Consider the following 14,305-nt stretch of genomic DNA (forward strand, 5'->3'; position numbering starts at 1 on the left):
AAACGATAAAATTCCCCTTCTGCCTGGATACAGGTCTCCGTTAGTCGCGTCATTGAATTCCAAACACGAGTGAAAATACCTGGTGTATTTCGTACTGTCTGCAAGGCCGCTACAATGCGTGAATGGAGAGTAGGTTCGTCCACAACAGCAGCTGAATACACGAGAGACTTTACATATCCCCACAGGTGGAAGTCCAGGAGACTTAATTCAAGTGAACGGGGTGACCAAGCAGTCGGTCCACCGCTGCCTATCCAACACTAAGTAAAACGTGCGTTCAGGTGCCTCGGGGCAGACACCAAAATGTGCGGGAACACCATCGTACATGACATACAGTTATTGACGAGATGCAAGTAGCTGTCCTGTAAGTACTCAGGCAATGCAGTACACAAGAAATCTGTGAAGACTGCCCAGTAAGTCTCCCTGGAAGGACGTAGGGTCCAAACGAGCAATCGTCAACAATGGTTGCTCACATGTTAATGAAGAACCTCTTTTGGTGAGACGATTGGATACTTGAGAGCTGCATAGGGATTTTTATCCGCCCATATGTCCTGGTTATGAAATATGTATAACAAAAGACATAAAAATAAGAGACATTCAATCCAAAATTAAAGTTATCACAACCATAGAACCATTTAAATTAAAAAGTTTCTTGTGAATATCGCTTCATCTATGAATAAAACAACAGCCGCGAAATTGGATATTAGAACACATTGCTGCAGGAACCACTGATAAAACGTTACTGTTTGAGGTTAATCCGCAGGAGACAAGGCTTGTACACGCTGCAAATGGTATGGGTATAGGACGTTTTCACGTAAACGTCTCCAGATGTGATGTTCGGCATATTCCTCTGCAAGTCTGACCGCCTTATGCTGATTCCAGGAGTTTCCCCCAAAGCGTTGAGTAGGCTTCCTCACCCTGTGCTCCCTCGCCTCTGCCTCTGGTCCCGGGTTCGATTCCTGGACGAATTGGAGATTTTCTCTGCACAGGTACTGGCTGTTTGTGTTGTCCTCATCATTTCATCATCATCATCATCATCATCATCATCATCATTCGTGACGGTGGCTAGACTGGACTCTGCAAAAAACTGGACTGTGTAAAAATTGGGACTTTGTACGGGTGCTGATGACCGCGCAGTTGAGCTCCCCAGAATCGAACACTGTCATCATTATCATCTTCATCCTGTGCTGTTGTATGTCTTGTGGCCGACTACCCCCCCCCCCCCCTGCCTGGCGGATGGCGAACGTTTGGAAGTGTCGCATTCACAGAGGCAACGATGAATTCCTTCAAATATCTTTCTGTCTGGAAATCTTTCTAAAGGGTAGCGTTCCTGGTACAAGCGACGTGCCTTCCATGCATTGCCATCCACAAAACCGTACATGTAATGCATGATCACGAGCTCTTTGTCGGTGTACGTTTCTGCAGTGCAAGCCACAGGCACAGGCTGTTCCTAACCAACCCTACACAATTTTGCTGATGGCTACGGATACATCTAACGTTCCTCGTGCTTACGAGTTACTTCAGAGCAAATACACACCACTATTACTAACTACGAATATGCTGACAGCTACGTATTTAACTGGCGAACACTGTACTTCCTCTGCGCATGCTGCAGATATTCAGACCCATATCACACTGATTAATGATTTGATCCTTATGTAAAATTTGTAACCGGCGTCGTACCTATTTCTCCTGCAAACAGTACTTTTCAGCATACACTAGGTAACAGTAACATACTCTAATAACTCGGTAATTATGCTTTTCCAGGCCCATGTGGATGATATAGCCTTTTTTTTCTTCTTTTTATATGAGGAATCCATTCGTGAAGTTTTGCCGTCGTGTTTTAAAATACCCTGTACAATTCTAGTAACCCTCTAAGAAATGGTATGTACAATTCTGAGGCGTAACGTCCAGTCCGTGTCGTCGGTGACGAACAAAAATGTTTATAAAATTTCTTTTAGTCACCTGAAAAATGGTACAGCACTGATTTTTTGATAAACTCTTTACATTTCCTTTTAAATTCGTTTCCTGCTTATTTACATTCAATAGCTATGAGTACACCATAACCGTAGAGAATGAAGCATCGTCAACACCGAGCTGCTGAAGAAGGCCGGAGGACAGCATCAGCGAGACCTTATCAAGGGAACAACCTCCATGTAAATGGAGACGGGTATTGGGTTACCTTGAATCCCTGTTGCCCAGTAATTGTCATTTTTTCTTCTTCTTTTCGCCTTCCGTTTTGGTCAATTAAGAACCACATGACAATTTCAGTTCCTTCTCACTTGTTCTTTTCTTTTCCTCCTTCAGTATTCTTTAATCTTTTCAGCATGTCTCTTTTTATTCTTTCTTCAGACCCTTTCACTCCAGTCCTCTTACTGCTTTTGCCTTATGATTCATCTAAATTTAACACTTTTCTTCTGAAAATATCTTTTCTGCTGTGTCTTCCTCTTTTATGTTGTGTGTTTCGAAATCTTTAACTTCTATGATCCTGCTTGTCATTATTTGTTCCCAGAGCTTTGTCAGCCTGTTGTCATTCATCCTATATAAATGTAAAAAAAAACATCAATCTTCTTTTACTTGTTGTTTCCGTTATTTTTTTTCTACACTTTGATGTATCTCATAACTGCTTCTTAGTTTCCAGACTTCTGTGTTCCTTATTGGACCAATAACTTTGCTCGTGCTTCTTCTCTCTAATATTTCTTGTTTGTCTAAGTTAAAATACTTCAGTGCCACGCATTCCTATGTGTATTGGCATGCTGGTTTCACTACCATGTTGTAATGTCTCCTGGATACCTAAAGTTTTTGACCTTTCTATTTGACCAATGACTGTAAAACCTTTGTTACATTTTATATATTGGCGATAAATTTGCTTTTTTTCAGAGATTATTCAACGTGGTCTACTGACTATCTGTTCTAAGCGATTGACTTGCACTTCTGAATCCTCATGATTTATAGGTAATATAGAAAAAGTCATTCTGAATGTCAGATAGTTTGCTTCAATATTCTCTTTCTTTCTTCCAAGTTTTACTGATAATACTTGATGTTCCTTTAATTTCTTGATATTTTTCATAGCTTTAACTGCTTTTTTAATGCCTTCAGTATTTGGTGTCATATCTCCTTTGTTCTCACAAAGTCTGAAAATTCTAATTTATAACTTGAGTCATGGCAGTATAAGGGTTTATGAAAATATTTTGAAAGTAATGAAAATATTTTGCAAGTAATTCACAATTTTCCGTATTTTTTATGCCAGTGTTACCTCTTTCTGCGACTGCCTTTTGAAGCAAATTCTTAGTGACTGCAAGGCCTTTAATTTGTTACATTACCCGAATTTTCTGTCAGTTCTTGGAAGAACAGGACAAAAAATATTAAATAGGAAACACTATCCTAATGTTCTGCAAAAATAATTGTGCAAAGTGTTGCATTATTTTTGTGAAGTTTTTTTGCGTCTCATCAAGTTGTCATTTTTCAAACAATGTTTTGATTCTCTGTGTTATTCTAAATGTTTCTTTTCATTGTTGTTGAAATGCTCGTAGTTTTCAATGTTTCTCGACCTATTCCATTTTTCTATTTCTATGATTTTCTTTTTGTTTCTGCCTAATCGAAGTGTAGAGTTTTCTGTAGTACTGATTTTCCTTGTATGTGCCAGATGATATAATACTGTTCTACTTTTTTTTCTTTGGTATTTGTGGGTTCGAGTCACCTAACTGTGTGATTTTAGATTTTTCGGTTCGCACAGGATCTCAGAATAATTCTTTTTTTTTTCTCGATTCTTCCTACTGCCTTTATTTATTGGTGCATGACACTTAAGGAATGTGCATGCCTTTCTTTTCTTTTTTCATTTAACTGTGAGAAGAGATAATTTTAAGATCTAGTTTAAGTTATGTTATACTGTCTATTATCTCTTCGTGAAAGTTAAGAGCCTTACGTAATAACGCCATTCCTTTCATAATCTGATACTGGTTTATCTTAAAAAAATTCTGTAATTTTGAGTATGCCGTAAGTTTTCTTCTATGAATCTTATTTCCTATATTGCTAATATCAGGATTTCATTATCAAGCAAAAGTATTAGCTTCTTTTGTTTGTCAGTCTTTAGCAAATAATTTACGTTTAAAATTCCTTTTTATATTTAAATCTCGAGTGATTCCGAGGGTATTCCGACTCACCCTGAGTACACATATCAGTAATTATTTTTGTTTTTTACTTATCTATTTTTAAGAGGTGTTCAACTGCACAAATAGTTCAATCCACGTTACTCACAACATATTCAGAGAAGAAATCGTTTTCTTTTACTGAGAGAACGCTACGTGCAATAAAAATAGACCGCCTCGGCTGGGACAGAAGTATGCTGAGATCTGACATCAGACAGAACACGGTCAAGTTCTTCGGTATCATCAAATAGTTTCTTTCCATCAGTTACAGGTAAGTGTTCGACAACCTTGCGGTCAGTGGATTGTGTTATATGTAGCTAAGTGTTGGAAGAACCTACACTCTAAGAAAGAAAGAAAAAGAAAAACCGCACTGCGAAGGAATTATCCGAATGGGGCGGAAATCGGTACAAATCTGTCGAATTGGCGCGTTGGATCGTCAGAATACCGAGATGGTGATTGGAGGGTCGTGCCCGTAATGTTTCAAATGTTTTCAATTCGGGAGAGATCACGCGACCTTGCTGGCCAAGGTAGAGTTTGGCAAGGACTCAGACAAACAGTAGAAGCTTTCGCCTTGTGCGGGCGTGCTTAACCTTGCTGAAATGTAATCCCAATATGGCTTGCCATGAAGGGCAACAAAACGGGGTGACGACGTACCGTTGTGCTATAAGGGTGACGCGGATGGCAACTGAAAGGACCCTGCTGTGAAAATAAATGGCACACCAGAACGTCACACTTGGTTGTCGGACGCTACGGCGGCCTACAGTCAGGTTGATACTCCACTGCTGTCTGGGGCGTCCCCAGACGCGTCTTCGGCCGAGAATCTCGTTGGAGTACAACTGTCGTCAGTGATGAGCCCCCGCTTCTAATTAACCCCGACGACCAGTGAAGGCGGGTCTGGAGACGTCCTGGGCAGCGGCGGGATACCAACTTGACTCGCCCGCCGTACGGCCCAACAACTACGTGTGATGTTCTGGGGTGCCATTTCTTTTCATAGTAGGATGCTTTTGGTTGTCTTCGGCTTAAAATCTCATTGACTGGGGTAGAATTGTCTTCAGTGATGAATCCTGCTTCGAACTGAATTCCGATGACCAGCGAAGGCGTGTGTGGAGATTTCCTGGACAAATACTCGCCCTCTCTACGTCCTGACAACCATGAGTGATGGATGGTCTGGGGTGCCATTTTGTTTCATAACAGGACACCTTTCGTTATTGTCCGCGGTGTACCTACAACACAGTGGTATGTCAGTGATATTCTACGCTCCGTTTTGTTGCCCTTCATGGAAAACCATCGTGGGTCTACATTTCAGCACGATAATGCTCACCCACACACAGCGAGAATGTCTACTGCTTGTCAAAGCCTACTGTGACCAGAAGGGTCACCCGAACTCTCCTCAATTAGCGGCGTTGGGGGCGCTATGGTCAGGGCCCTCGAACCTGCTTGAGCTTTTGAGGATCTAAGGTGCCACAGATTTTGGCACGACTATGCTTCAGGAGAATTGGGGACGTTCGGGGCGCTATGGTCAAGGCCCTCGAACCTGCTTGGGCTTTTGAGGATCTAAGGCGCCTGGCACAACTATGCTTCAGGAGTGCATCCAACAACTGTCAATCAATGCCAAGCTGAATGCCTGCTTGCATTGGGGCCAGAGCTGAGCAGTCACGCTATGGAGTTGCTAATCCAATCTCTCCTCAATTAGTGGCGTTAGAGGTGCTATGGACAGGGCCCTCGAACCTGCTTGAGCTTTTGAGGATTTAAGGCGCTGCAGAATTTGGCACGAGTATACTTCAGGAGGATTGGGAGTCTTAGGGGCGCTATGGTCAGGGCCCTCAAACCTGCTTGGGTTTTTGAGGATCTAAGGTGCCTGGCACGACTATACTCCAGGAGGGCATCCAACAACTGTCAATCAATGCCAAGCTGAATGGCTGCTGGCATTGGGACCAGGGCTGTACATTAACGTCATGGAGTTGCTAAATTTGAGACGTTACTTCTCTTGGATGAATTATCCACTTTGTCTGAAAATTTTATTTGTCTGAGGACTTTGTTGCTAATCCGATCTCTCCTTTTGGCACGAGTATACTTCAGGAGGATTGGGAGTCTTAGGGGCGCTATGGTCAAGCCTGCTTGGGCTTTTGAGGATCTAAGGTGCCTGGCACGACTATACTCCAGGAGGGCATCCAACGACTGTCAATCAATGCCAAGCTGAATGGCTGCTTGCATTGGGACCAGGGCTGTACATTAACGTCATGGAGTTGCTAAATTTGAGACGTTACTTCTCTTGAATGAATTATCCACTTTGTCTGAAAATTTTATTTGTCTGAGGGCTTTGTTGCTAATCCGATCTCTCCTTTTGGCACGAGTATACTTCAGGAGGATTGGGAGTCTTAGGGGCGCTATGGTCAGGGCCCTCAAGCCTGCTTGGGCTTTTGAGGATCTAAGGTGCCTGGCACGACTATACTCCAGGAGGGCATCCAACAACTGTCAATCAATGCCAAGCTGAATGGCTGCTTGCATTGGGACCAGGGCTGTACATTAACGTCATGGAGTTGCTAAATTTGAGACGTTACTTCTCTTGGATGAATTATCCACTTTGTCTGAAAATTTTATTTGTCCGAGGGCTTTGTTGCTAATCCGATCTCTCCTTTTGGCACGAGTATACTTCAGGAGGATTGGGAGTCTTAGGGGCGCTATGGTCAGGGCCCTCAAGCCTGCTTGGGCTTTTGAGGATCTAAGGTGCCTGGCACGACTATACTCCAGGAGGGCATCCAACGACTGTCAATCAATGCCAAGCTGAATGGCTGCTTGCATTGGGACCAGGGCTGTACATTAACGTCATGGAGTTGCTAAATTTGAGACGTTACTTCTCTTGAATGAATTATCCACTTTGTCTGAAAATTTTATTTGTCTGAGGGCTTTGTTGCTAATCCGATCTCTCCTTTTGGCACGAGTATACTTCAGGAGGATTGGGAGTCTTAGGGGCGCTATGGTCAGGGCCCTCAAGCCTGCTTGGGCTTTTGAGGATCTAAGGTGCCTGGCACGACTATACTCCAGGAGGGCATCCAACAACTGTCAATCAATGCCAAGCTGAATGGCTGCTTGCATTGGGACCAGGGCTGTACATTAACGTCATGGAGTTGCTAAATTTGAGACGTTACTTCTCTTGAATGAATTATCCACTTTGTCTGAAAATTTTATTTGTCCGAGGGCTTTGTTGCTAATCCGATCTCTCCTTTTGGCACGAGTATACTTCAGGAGGATTGGGAGTCTTAGGGGCGCTATGGTCAGGGCCCTCAAGCCTGCTTGGGCTTTTGAGGATCTAAGGTGCCTGGCACGACTATACTCCAGGAGGGCATCCAACAACTGTCAATCAATGCCAAGCTGAATGGCTGCTTGCATTGGGACCAGGGCTGTACATTAACGTCATGGAGTTGCTAAATTTGAGACGTTACTTCTCTTGAATGAATTATCCACTTTGTCTGAAAATTTTATTTGTCCGAGGGCTTTGTTGCTAATCCGATCTCTCCTTTTGGCACGAGTATACTTCAGGAGGATTGGGAGTCTTAGGGGCGCTATGGTCAGGGCCCTCAAGCCTGCTTGGGCTTTTGAGGATCTAAGGTGCCTGGCACGACTATACTCCAGGAGGGCATCCAACAACTGTCAATCAATGCCAAGCTGAATGGCTGCTTGCATTGGGACCAGGGCTGTACATTAACGTCATGGAGTTGCTAAATTTGAGACGTTACTTCTCTTGAATGAATTATCCACTTTGTCTGAAAATTTTATTTGTCCGAGGGCTTTGTTGCTAATCCGATCTCTCCTTTTGGCACGAGTATACTTCAGGAGGATTGGGAGTCTTAGGGGCGCTATGGTCAGGGCCCTCAAGCCTGCTTGGGCTTTTGAGGATCTAAGGTGCCTGGCACGACTATACTCCAGGAGGGCATCCAACAACTGTCAATCAATGCCAAGCTGAATGGCTGCTTGCATTGGGACCAGGGCTGTACATTAACGTCATGGAGTTGCTAAATTTGAGACGTTACTTCTCTTGAATGAATTATCCACTTTGTCTGAAAATTTTATTTGTCCGAGGGCTTTGTTGCTAATCCGATCTCTCCTTTTGGCACGAGTATACTTCAGGAGGATTGGGAGTCTTAGGGGCGCTATGGTCAGGGCCCTCAAGCCTGCTTGGGCTTTTGAGGATCTAAGGTGCCTGGCACGACTATACTCCAGGAGGGCATCCAACAACTGTCAATCAATGCCAAGCTGAATGGCTGCTTGCATTGGGACCAGGGCTGTACATTAACGTCATGGAGTTGCTAAATTTGAGACGTTACTTCTCTTGAATGAATTATCCACTTTGTCTGAAAATTTTATTTGTCCGAGGGCTTTGTTGCTAATCCGATCTCTCCTTTTGGCACGAGTATACTTCAGGAGGATTGGGAGTCTTAGGGGCGCTATGGTCAGGGCCCTCAAGCCTGCTTGGGCTTTTGAGGATCTAAGGTGCCTGGCACGACTATACTCCAGGAGGGCATCCAACAACTGTCAATCAATGCCAAGCTGAATGGCTGCTTGCATTGGGACCAGGGCTGTACATTAACGTCATGGAGTTGCTAAATTTGAGACGTTACTTCTCTTGAATGAATTATCCACTTAGTCTGAAAATTTTATTTGTCCGAGGGCTTTGTTGCTAATCCGATCTCTCCTTTTGGCACGAGTATACTTCAGGAGGATTGGGAGTCTTAGGGGCGCTATGGTCAGGGCCCTCAAGCCTGCTTGGGCTTTTGAGGATCTAAGGTGCCTGGCACGACTATACTCCAGGAGGGCATCCAACAACTGTCAATCAATGCCAAGCTGAATGGCTGCTTGCATTGGGACCAGGGCTGTACATTAACGTCATGGAGTTGCTAAATTTGAGACGTTACTTCTCTTGAATGAATTATCCACTTTGTCTGAAAATTTTATTTGTCTGAGGGCTTTGTTGCTAATCCGATCTCTCCTTTTGGCACGAGTATACTTCAGGAGGATTGGGAGTCTTAGGGGCGCTATGGTCAGGGCCCTCAAGCCTGCTTGGGCTTTTGAGGATCTAAGGTGCCTGGCACGACTATACTCCAGGAGGGCATCCAACAACTGTCAATCAATGCCAAGCTGAATGGCTGCTTGCATTGGGACCAGGGCTGTACATTAACGTCATGGAGTTGCTAAATTTGAGACGTTACTTCTCTTGAATGAATTATCCACTTTGTCTGAAAATTTTATTTGTCCGAGGGCTTTGTTGCTAATCCGATCTCTCCTTTTGGCACGAGTATACTTCAGGAGGATTGGGAGTCTTAGGGGCGCTATGGTCAGGGCCCTCAAGCCTGCTTGGGCTTTTGAGGATCTAAGGTGCCTGGCACGACTATACTCCAGGAGGGCATCCAACAACTGTCAATCAATGCCAAGCTGAATGGCTGCTTGCATTGGGACCAGGGCTGTACATTAACGTCATGGAGTTGCTAAATTTGAGACGTTACTTCTCTTGAATGAATTATCCACTTTGTCTGAAAATTTTATTTGTCCGAGGGCTTTGTTGCTAATCCGATCTCTCCTTTTGGCACGAGTATACTTCAGGAGGATTGGGAGTCTTAGGGGCGCTATGGTCAGGGCCCTCAAGCCTGCTTGGGCTTTTGAGGATCTAAGGTGCCTGGCACGACTATACTCCAGGAGGGCATCCAACAACTGTCAATCAATGCCAAGCTGAATGGCTGCTTGCATTGGGACCAGGGCTGTACATTAACGTCATGGAGTTGCTAAATTTGAGACGTTACTTCTCTTGAATGAATTATCCACTTTGTCTGAAAATTTTATTTGTCCGAGGGCTTTGTTGCTAATCCGATCTCTCCTTTTGGCACGAGTATACTTCAGGAGGATTGGGAGTCTTAGGGGCGCTATGGTCAGGGCCCTCAAGCCTGCTTGGGCTTTTGAGGATCTAAGGTGCCTGGCACGACTATACTCCAGGAGGGCATCCAACAACTGTCAATCAATGCCAAGCTGAATGGCTGCTTGCATTGGGACCAGGGCTGTACATTAACGTCATGGAGTTGCTAAATTTGAGACGTTACTTCTCTTGAATGAATTATCCACTTTGTCTGAAAATTTTATTTGTCCGAGGGCTTTGTTGCTAATCCGATCTCTCCTTTTGGCACGAGTATACTTCAGGAGGATTGGGAGTCTTAGGGGCGCTATGGTCAGGGCCCTCAAGCCTGCTTGGGCTTTTGAGGATCTAAGGTGCCTGGCACGACTATACTCCAGGAGGGCATCCAACAACTGTCAATCAATGCCAAGCTGAATGGCTGCTTGCATTGGGACCAGGGCTGTACTTTAACGTCATGGAGTTGCTAAATTTGAGACGTTAATTTTCTTGAATGAATTATTCATTGTCTGAAAATTTTATCGCTATGGTCAGGGCCCTCAAGCCTGCTTGGGCTTTTGAGGATCTAAGGTGCCTGGCACGACTATACTCCAGGAGGGCATCCAACGACTGTCAATCAATGCCAAGCTGAATGGCTGCTTGCATTGGGACCAGGGCTGTACATTAACGTCATGGAGTTGCTAAATTTGAGACGTTACTTCTCTTGAATGAATTATCCACTTTGTCTGAAAATTTTATTTGTCCGAGGGCTTTGTTGCTAATCCGATCTCTCCTTTTGGCACGAGTATACTTCAGGAGGATTGGGAGTCTTAGGGGCGCTATGGTCAGGGCCCTCAAGCCTGCTTGGGCTTTTGAGGATCTAAGGTGCCTGGCACGACTATACTCCAGGAGGGCATCCAACGACTGTCAATCAATGCCAAGCTGAATGGCTGCTTGCATTGGGACCAGGGCTGTACATTAACGTCATGGAGTTGCTAAATTTGAGACGTTACTTCTCTTGAATGAATTATCCACTTTGTCTGAAAATTTTATTTGTCTGAGGGCTTTGTTGCTAATCCGATCTCTCCTTTTGGCACGAGTATACTTCAGGAGGATTGGGAGTCTTAGGGGCGCTATGGTCAGGGCCCTCAAGCCTGCTTGGGCTTTTGAGGATCTAAGGTGCCTGGCACGACTATACTCCAGGAGGGCATCCAACAACTGTCAATCAATGCCAAGCTGAATGGCTGCTTGCATTGGGACCAGGGCTGTACATTAACGTCATGGAGTTGCTAAATTTGAGACGTTACTTCTCTTGAATGAATTATCCACTTTGTCTGAAAATTTTATTTGTCTGAGGGCTTTGTTGCTAATCCGATCTCTCCTTTTGGCACGAGTATACTTCAGGAGGATTGGGAGTCTTAGGGGCGCTATGGTCAGGGCCCTCAAGCCTGCTTGGGCTTTTGAGGATCTAAGGTGCCTGGCACGACTATACTCCAGGAGGGCATCCAACAACTGTCAATCAATGCCAAGCTGAATGGCTGCTTGCATTGGGACCAGGGCTGTACTTTAACGTCATGGAGTTGCTAAATTTGAGACGTTAATTTTCTTGAATGAATTATTCACTTTGTCTGAAAATTTTATCGCTATGGTCAGGGACCTCAAGCCTGCTTGGGCTTTTGAGGATCTAAGGTGCCTGGCACGACTATACTCCAGGAGGGCATCCAACGACTGTCAATCAATGCCAAGCTGAATGGCTGCTTGCATTGGGACCAGGGCTGTACATTAACGTCATGGAGTTGCTAAATTTGAGACGTTACTTCTCTTGAATGAATTATCCACTTTGTCTGAAAATTTTATTTGTCTGAGGGCTTTGTTGCTAATCCGATCTCTCCTTTTGGCACGAGTATACTTCAGGAGGATTGGGAGTCTTAGGGGCGCTATGGTCAGGGCCCTCAAGCCTGCTTGGGCTTTTGAGGATCTAAGGTGCCTGGCACGACTATACTCCAGGAGGGCATCCAACAACTGTCAATCAATGCCAAGCTGAATGGCTGCTTGCATTGGGACCAGGGCTGTACATTAACGTCATGGAGTTGCTAAATTTGAGACGTTACTTCTCTTGAATGAATTATCCACTTTGTCTGAAAATTTTATTTGTCTGAGGGCTTTGTTGCTAATCCGATCTCTCCTTTTGGCACGAGTATACTTCAGGAGGATTGGGAGTCTTAGGGGCGCTATGGTCAGGGCCCTCAAGCCTGCTTGGGCTTTTGAGGATCTAAGGTGCCTGGCACGACTATACTCCAGGAGGGCATCCAACAACTGTCAATCAATGCCAAGCTGAATGGCTGCTTGCATTGGGACCAGGGCTGTACTTTAACGTCATGGAGTTGCTAAATTTGAGACGTTAATTTTCTTGAATGAATTATTCACTTTGTCTGAAAATTTTATCGCTATGGTCAGGGACCTCAAGCCTGCTTGGGCTTTTGAGGATCTAAGGTGCCTGGCACGACTATACTCCAGGAGGGCATCCAACGACTGTCAATCAATGCCAAGCTGAATGGCTGCTTGCATTGGGACCAGGGCTGTACATTAACGTCATGGAGTTGCTAAATTTGAGACGTTACTTCTCTTGAATGAATTATCCACTTTGTCTGAAAATTTTATTTGTCTGAGGGCTTTGTTGCTAATCCGATCTCTCCTTTTGGCACGAGTATACTTCAGGAGGATTGGGAGTCTTAGGGGCGCTATGGTCAGGGCCCTCAAGCCTGCTTGGGCTTTTGAGGATCTAAGGTGCCTGGCACGACTATACTCCAGGAGGGCATCCAACAACTGTCAATCAATGCCAAGCTGAATGGCTGCTTGCATTGGGACCAGGGCTGTACTTTAACGTCATGGAGTTGCTAAATTTGAGACGTTAATTTTCTTGAATGAATTATTCACTTTGTCTGAAAATTTTATCGCTATGGTCAGGGACCTCAAGCCTGCTTGGGCTTTTGAGGATCTAAGGTGCCTGGCACGACTATACTCCAGGAGGGCATCCAACGACTGTCAATCAATGCCAAGCTGAATGGCTGCTTGCATTGGGACCAGGGCTGTACATTAACGTCATGGAGTTGCTAAATTTGAGACGTTACTTCTCTTGAATGAATTATCCACTTTGTCTGAAAATTTTATTTGTCTGAGGGCTTTGTTGCTAATCCGATCTCTCCTTTTGGCACGAGTATACTTCAGGAGGATTGGGAGTCTTAGGGGCGCTATGGTCAGGGCCCTCAAGCCTGCTTGGGCTTTTGAGGATCTAAGGTGCCTGGCACGACTATACTCCAGGAGGGCATCCAACAACTGTCAATCAATGCCAAGCTGAATGGCTGCTTGCATTGGGACCAGGGCTGTACTTTAACGTCATGGAGTTGCTAAATTTGAGACGTTAATTTTCTTGAATGAATTATTCACTTTGTCTGAAAATTTTATCGCTATGGTCAGGGACCTCAAGCCTGCTTGGGCTTTTGAGGATCTAAGGTGCCTGGCACGACTATACTCCAGGAGGGCATCCAACGACTGTCAATCAATGCCAAGCTGAATGGCTGCTTGCATTGGGACCAGGGCTGTACATTAACGTCATGGAGTTGCTAAATTTGAGACGTTACTTCTCTTGAATGAATTATCCACTTTGTCTGAAAATTTTATTTGTCTGAGGGCTTTGTTGCTAATCCGATCTCTCCTTTTGGCACGAGTATACTTCAGGAGGATTGGGAGTCTTAGGGGCGCTATGGTCAGGGCCCTCAAGCCTGCTTGGGCTTTTGAGGATCTAAGGTGCCTGGCACGACTATACTCCAGGAGGGCATCCAACAACTGTCAATCACTGCCAAGCTGAATGGCTGCTTGCATTGGGACCAGGGCTGTACTTTAACGTCATGGAGTTGCTAAATTTGAGACGTTAATTTTCTTGAATGAATTATTCACTTTGTCTGAAAATTTTATCGCTATGGTCAGGGACCTCAAGCCTGCTTGGGCTTTTGAGGATCTAAGGTGCCTGGCACGACTATACTCCAGGAGGGCATCCAACGACTGTCAATCAATGCCAAGCTGAATGGCTGCTTGCATTGGGACCAGGGCTGTACATTAACGTCATGGAGTTGCTAAATTTGAGACGTTACTTCTCTTGAATGAATTATCCACTTTGTCTGAAAATTTTATTTGTCTGAGGGCTTTGTTGCTAATCCGATCTCTCCTTTTGGCACGAGTATACTTCAGGAGGATTGGGAGTCTTAGGGGCGCTATGGTCAGG

General features: G+C 44.6%; 1 protein-coding gene across 1 annotated transcript in view; it reads left to right on the forward strand.

Moving 5' to 3' along the window:
* LOC124605584 (cationic amino acid transporter 4) overlaps positions 1-14,305 on the forward strand; it is a 237,570-nt gene that overhangs the window by 15,694 nt on the left and 207,571 nt on the right. Inside the window, exon 2 of the mRNA XM_047137366.1 lies at positions 2,878-2,952. Within this exon, the coding sequence (XP_046993322.1) occupies positions 2,942-2,952 (11 nt within the window). The 5' untranslated portion in view covers positions 2,878-2,941. The remainder of the gene's footprint in view (positions 1-2,877; positions 2,953-14,305) is intronic.

This window comes from Schistocerca americana, chromosome 3 (genome assembly GCF_021461395.2).
Source record: "Schistocerca americana isolate TAMUIC-IGC-003095 chromosome 3, iqSchAmer2.1, whole genome shotgun sequence".
Lineage (NCBI taxonomy): Eukaryota > Metazoa > Arthropoda > Insecta > Orthoptera > Acrididae > Schistocerca > Schistocerca americana.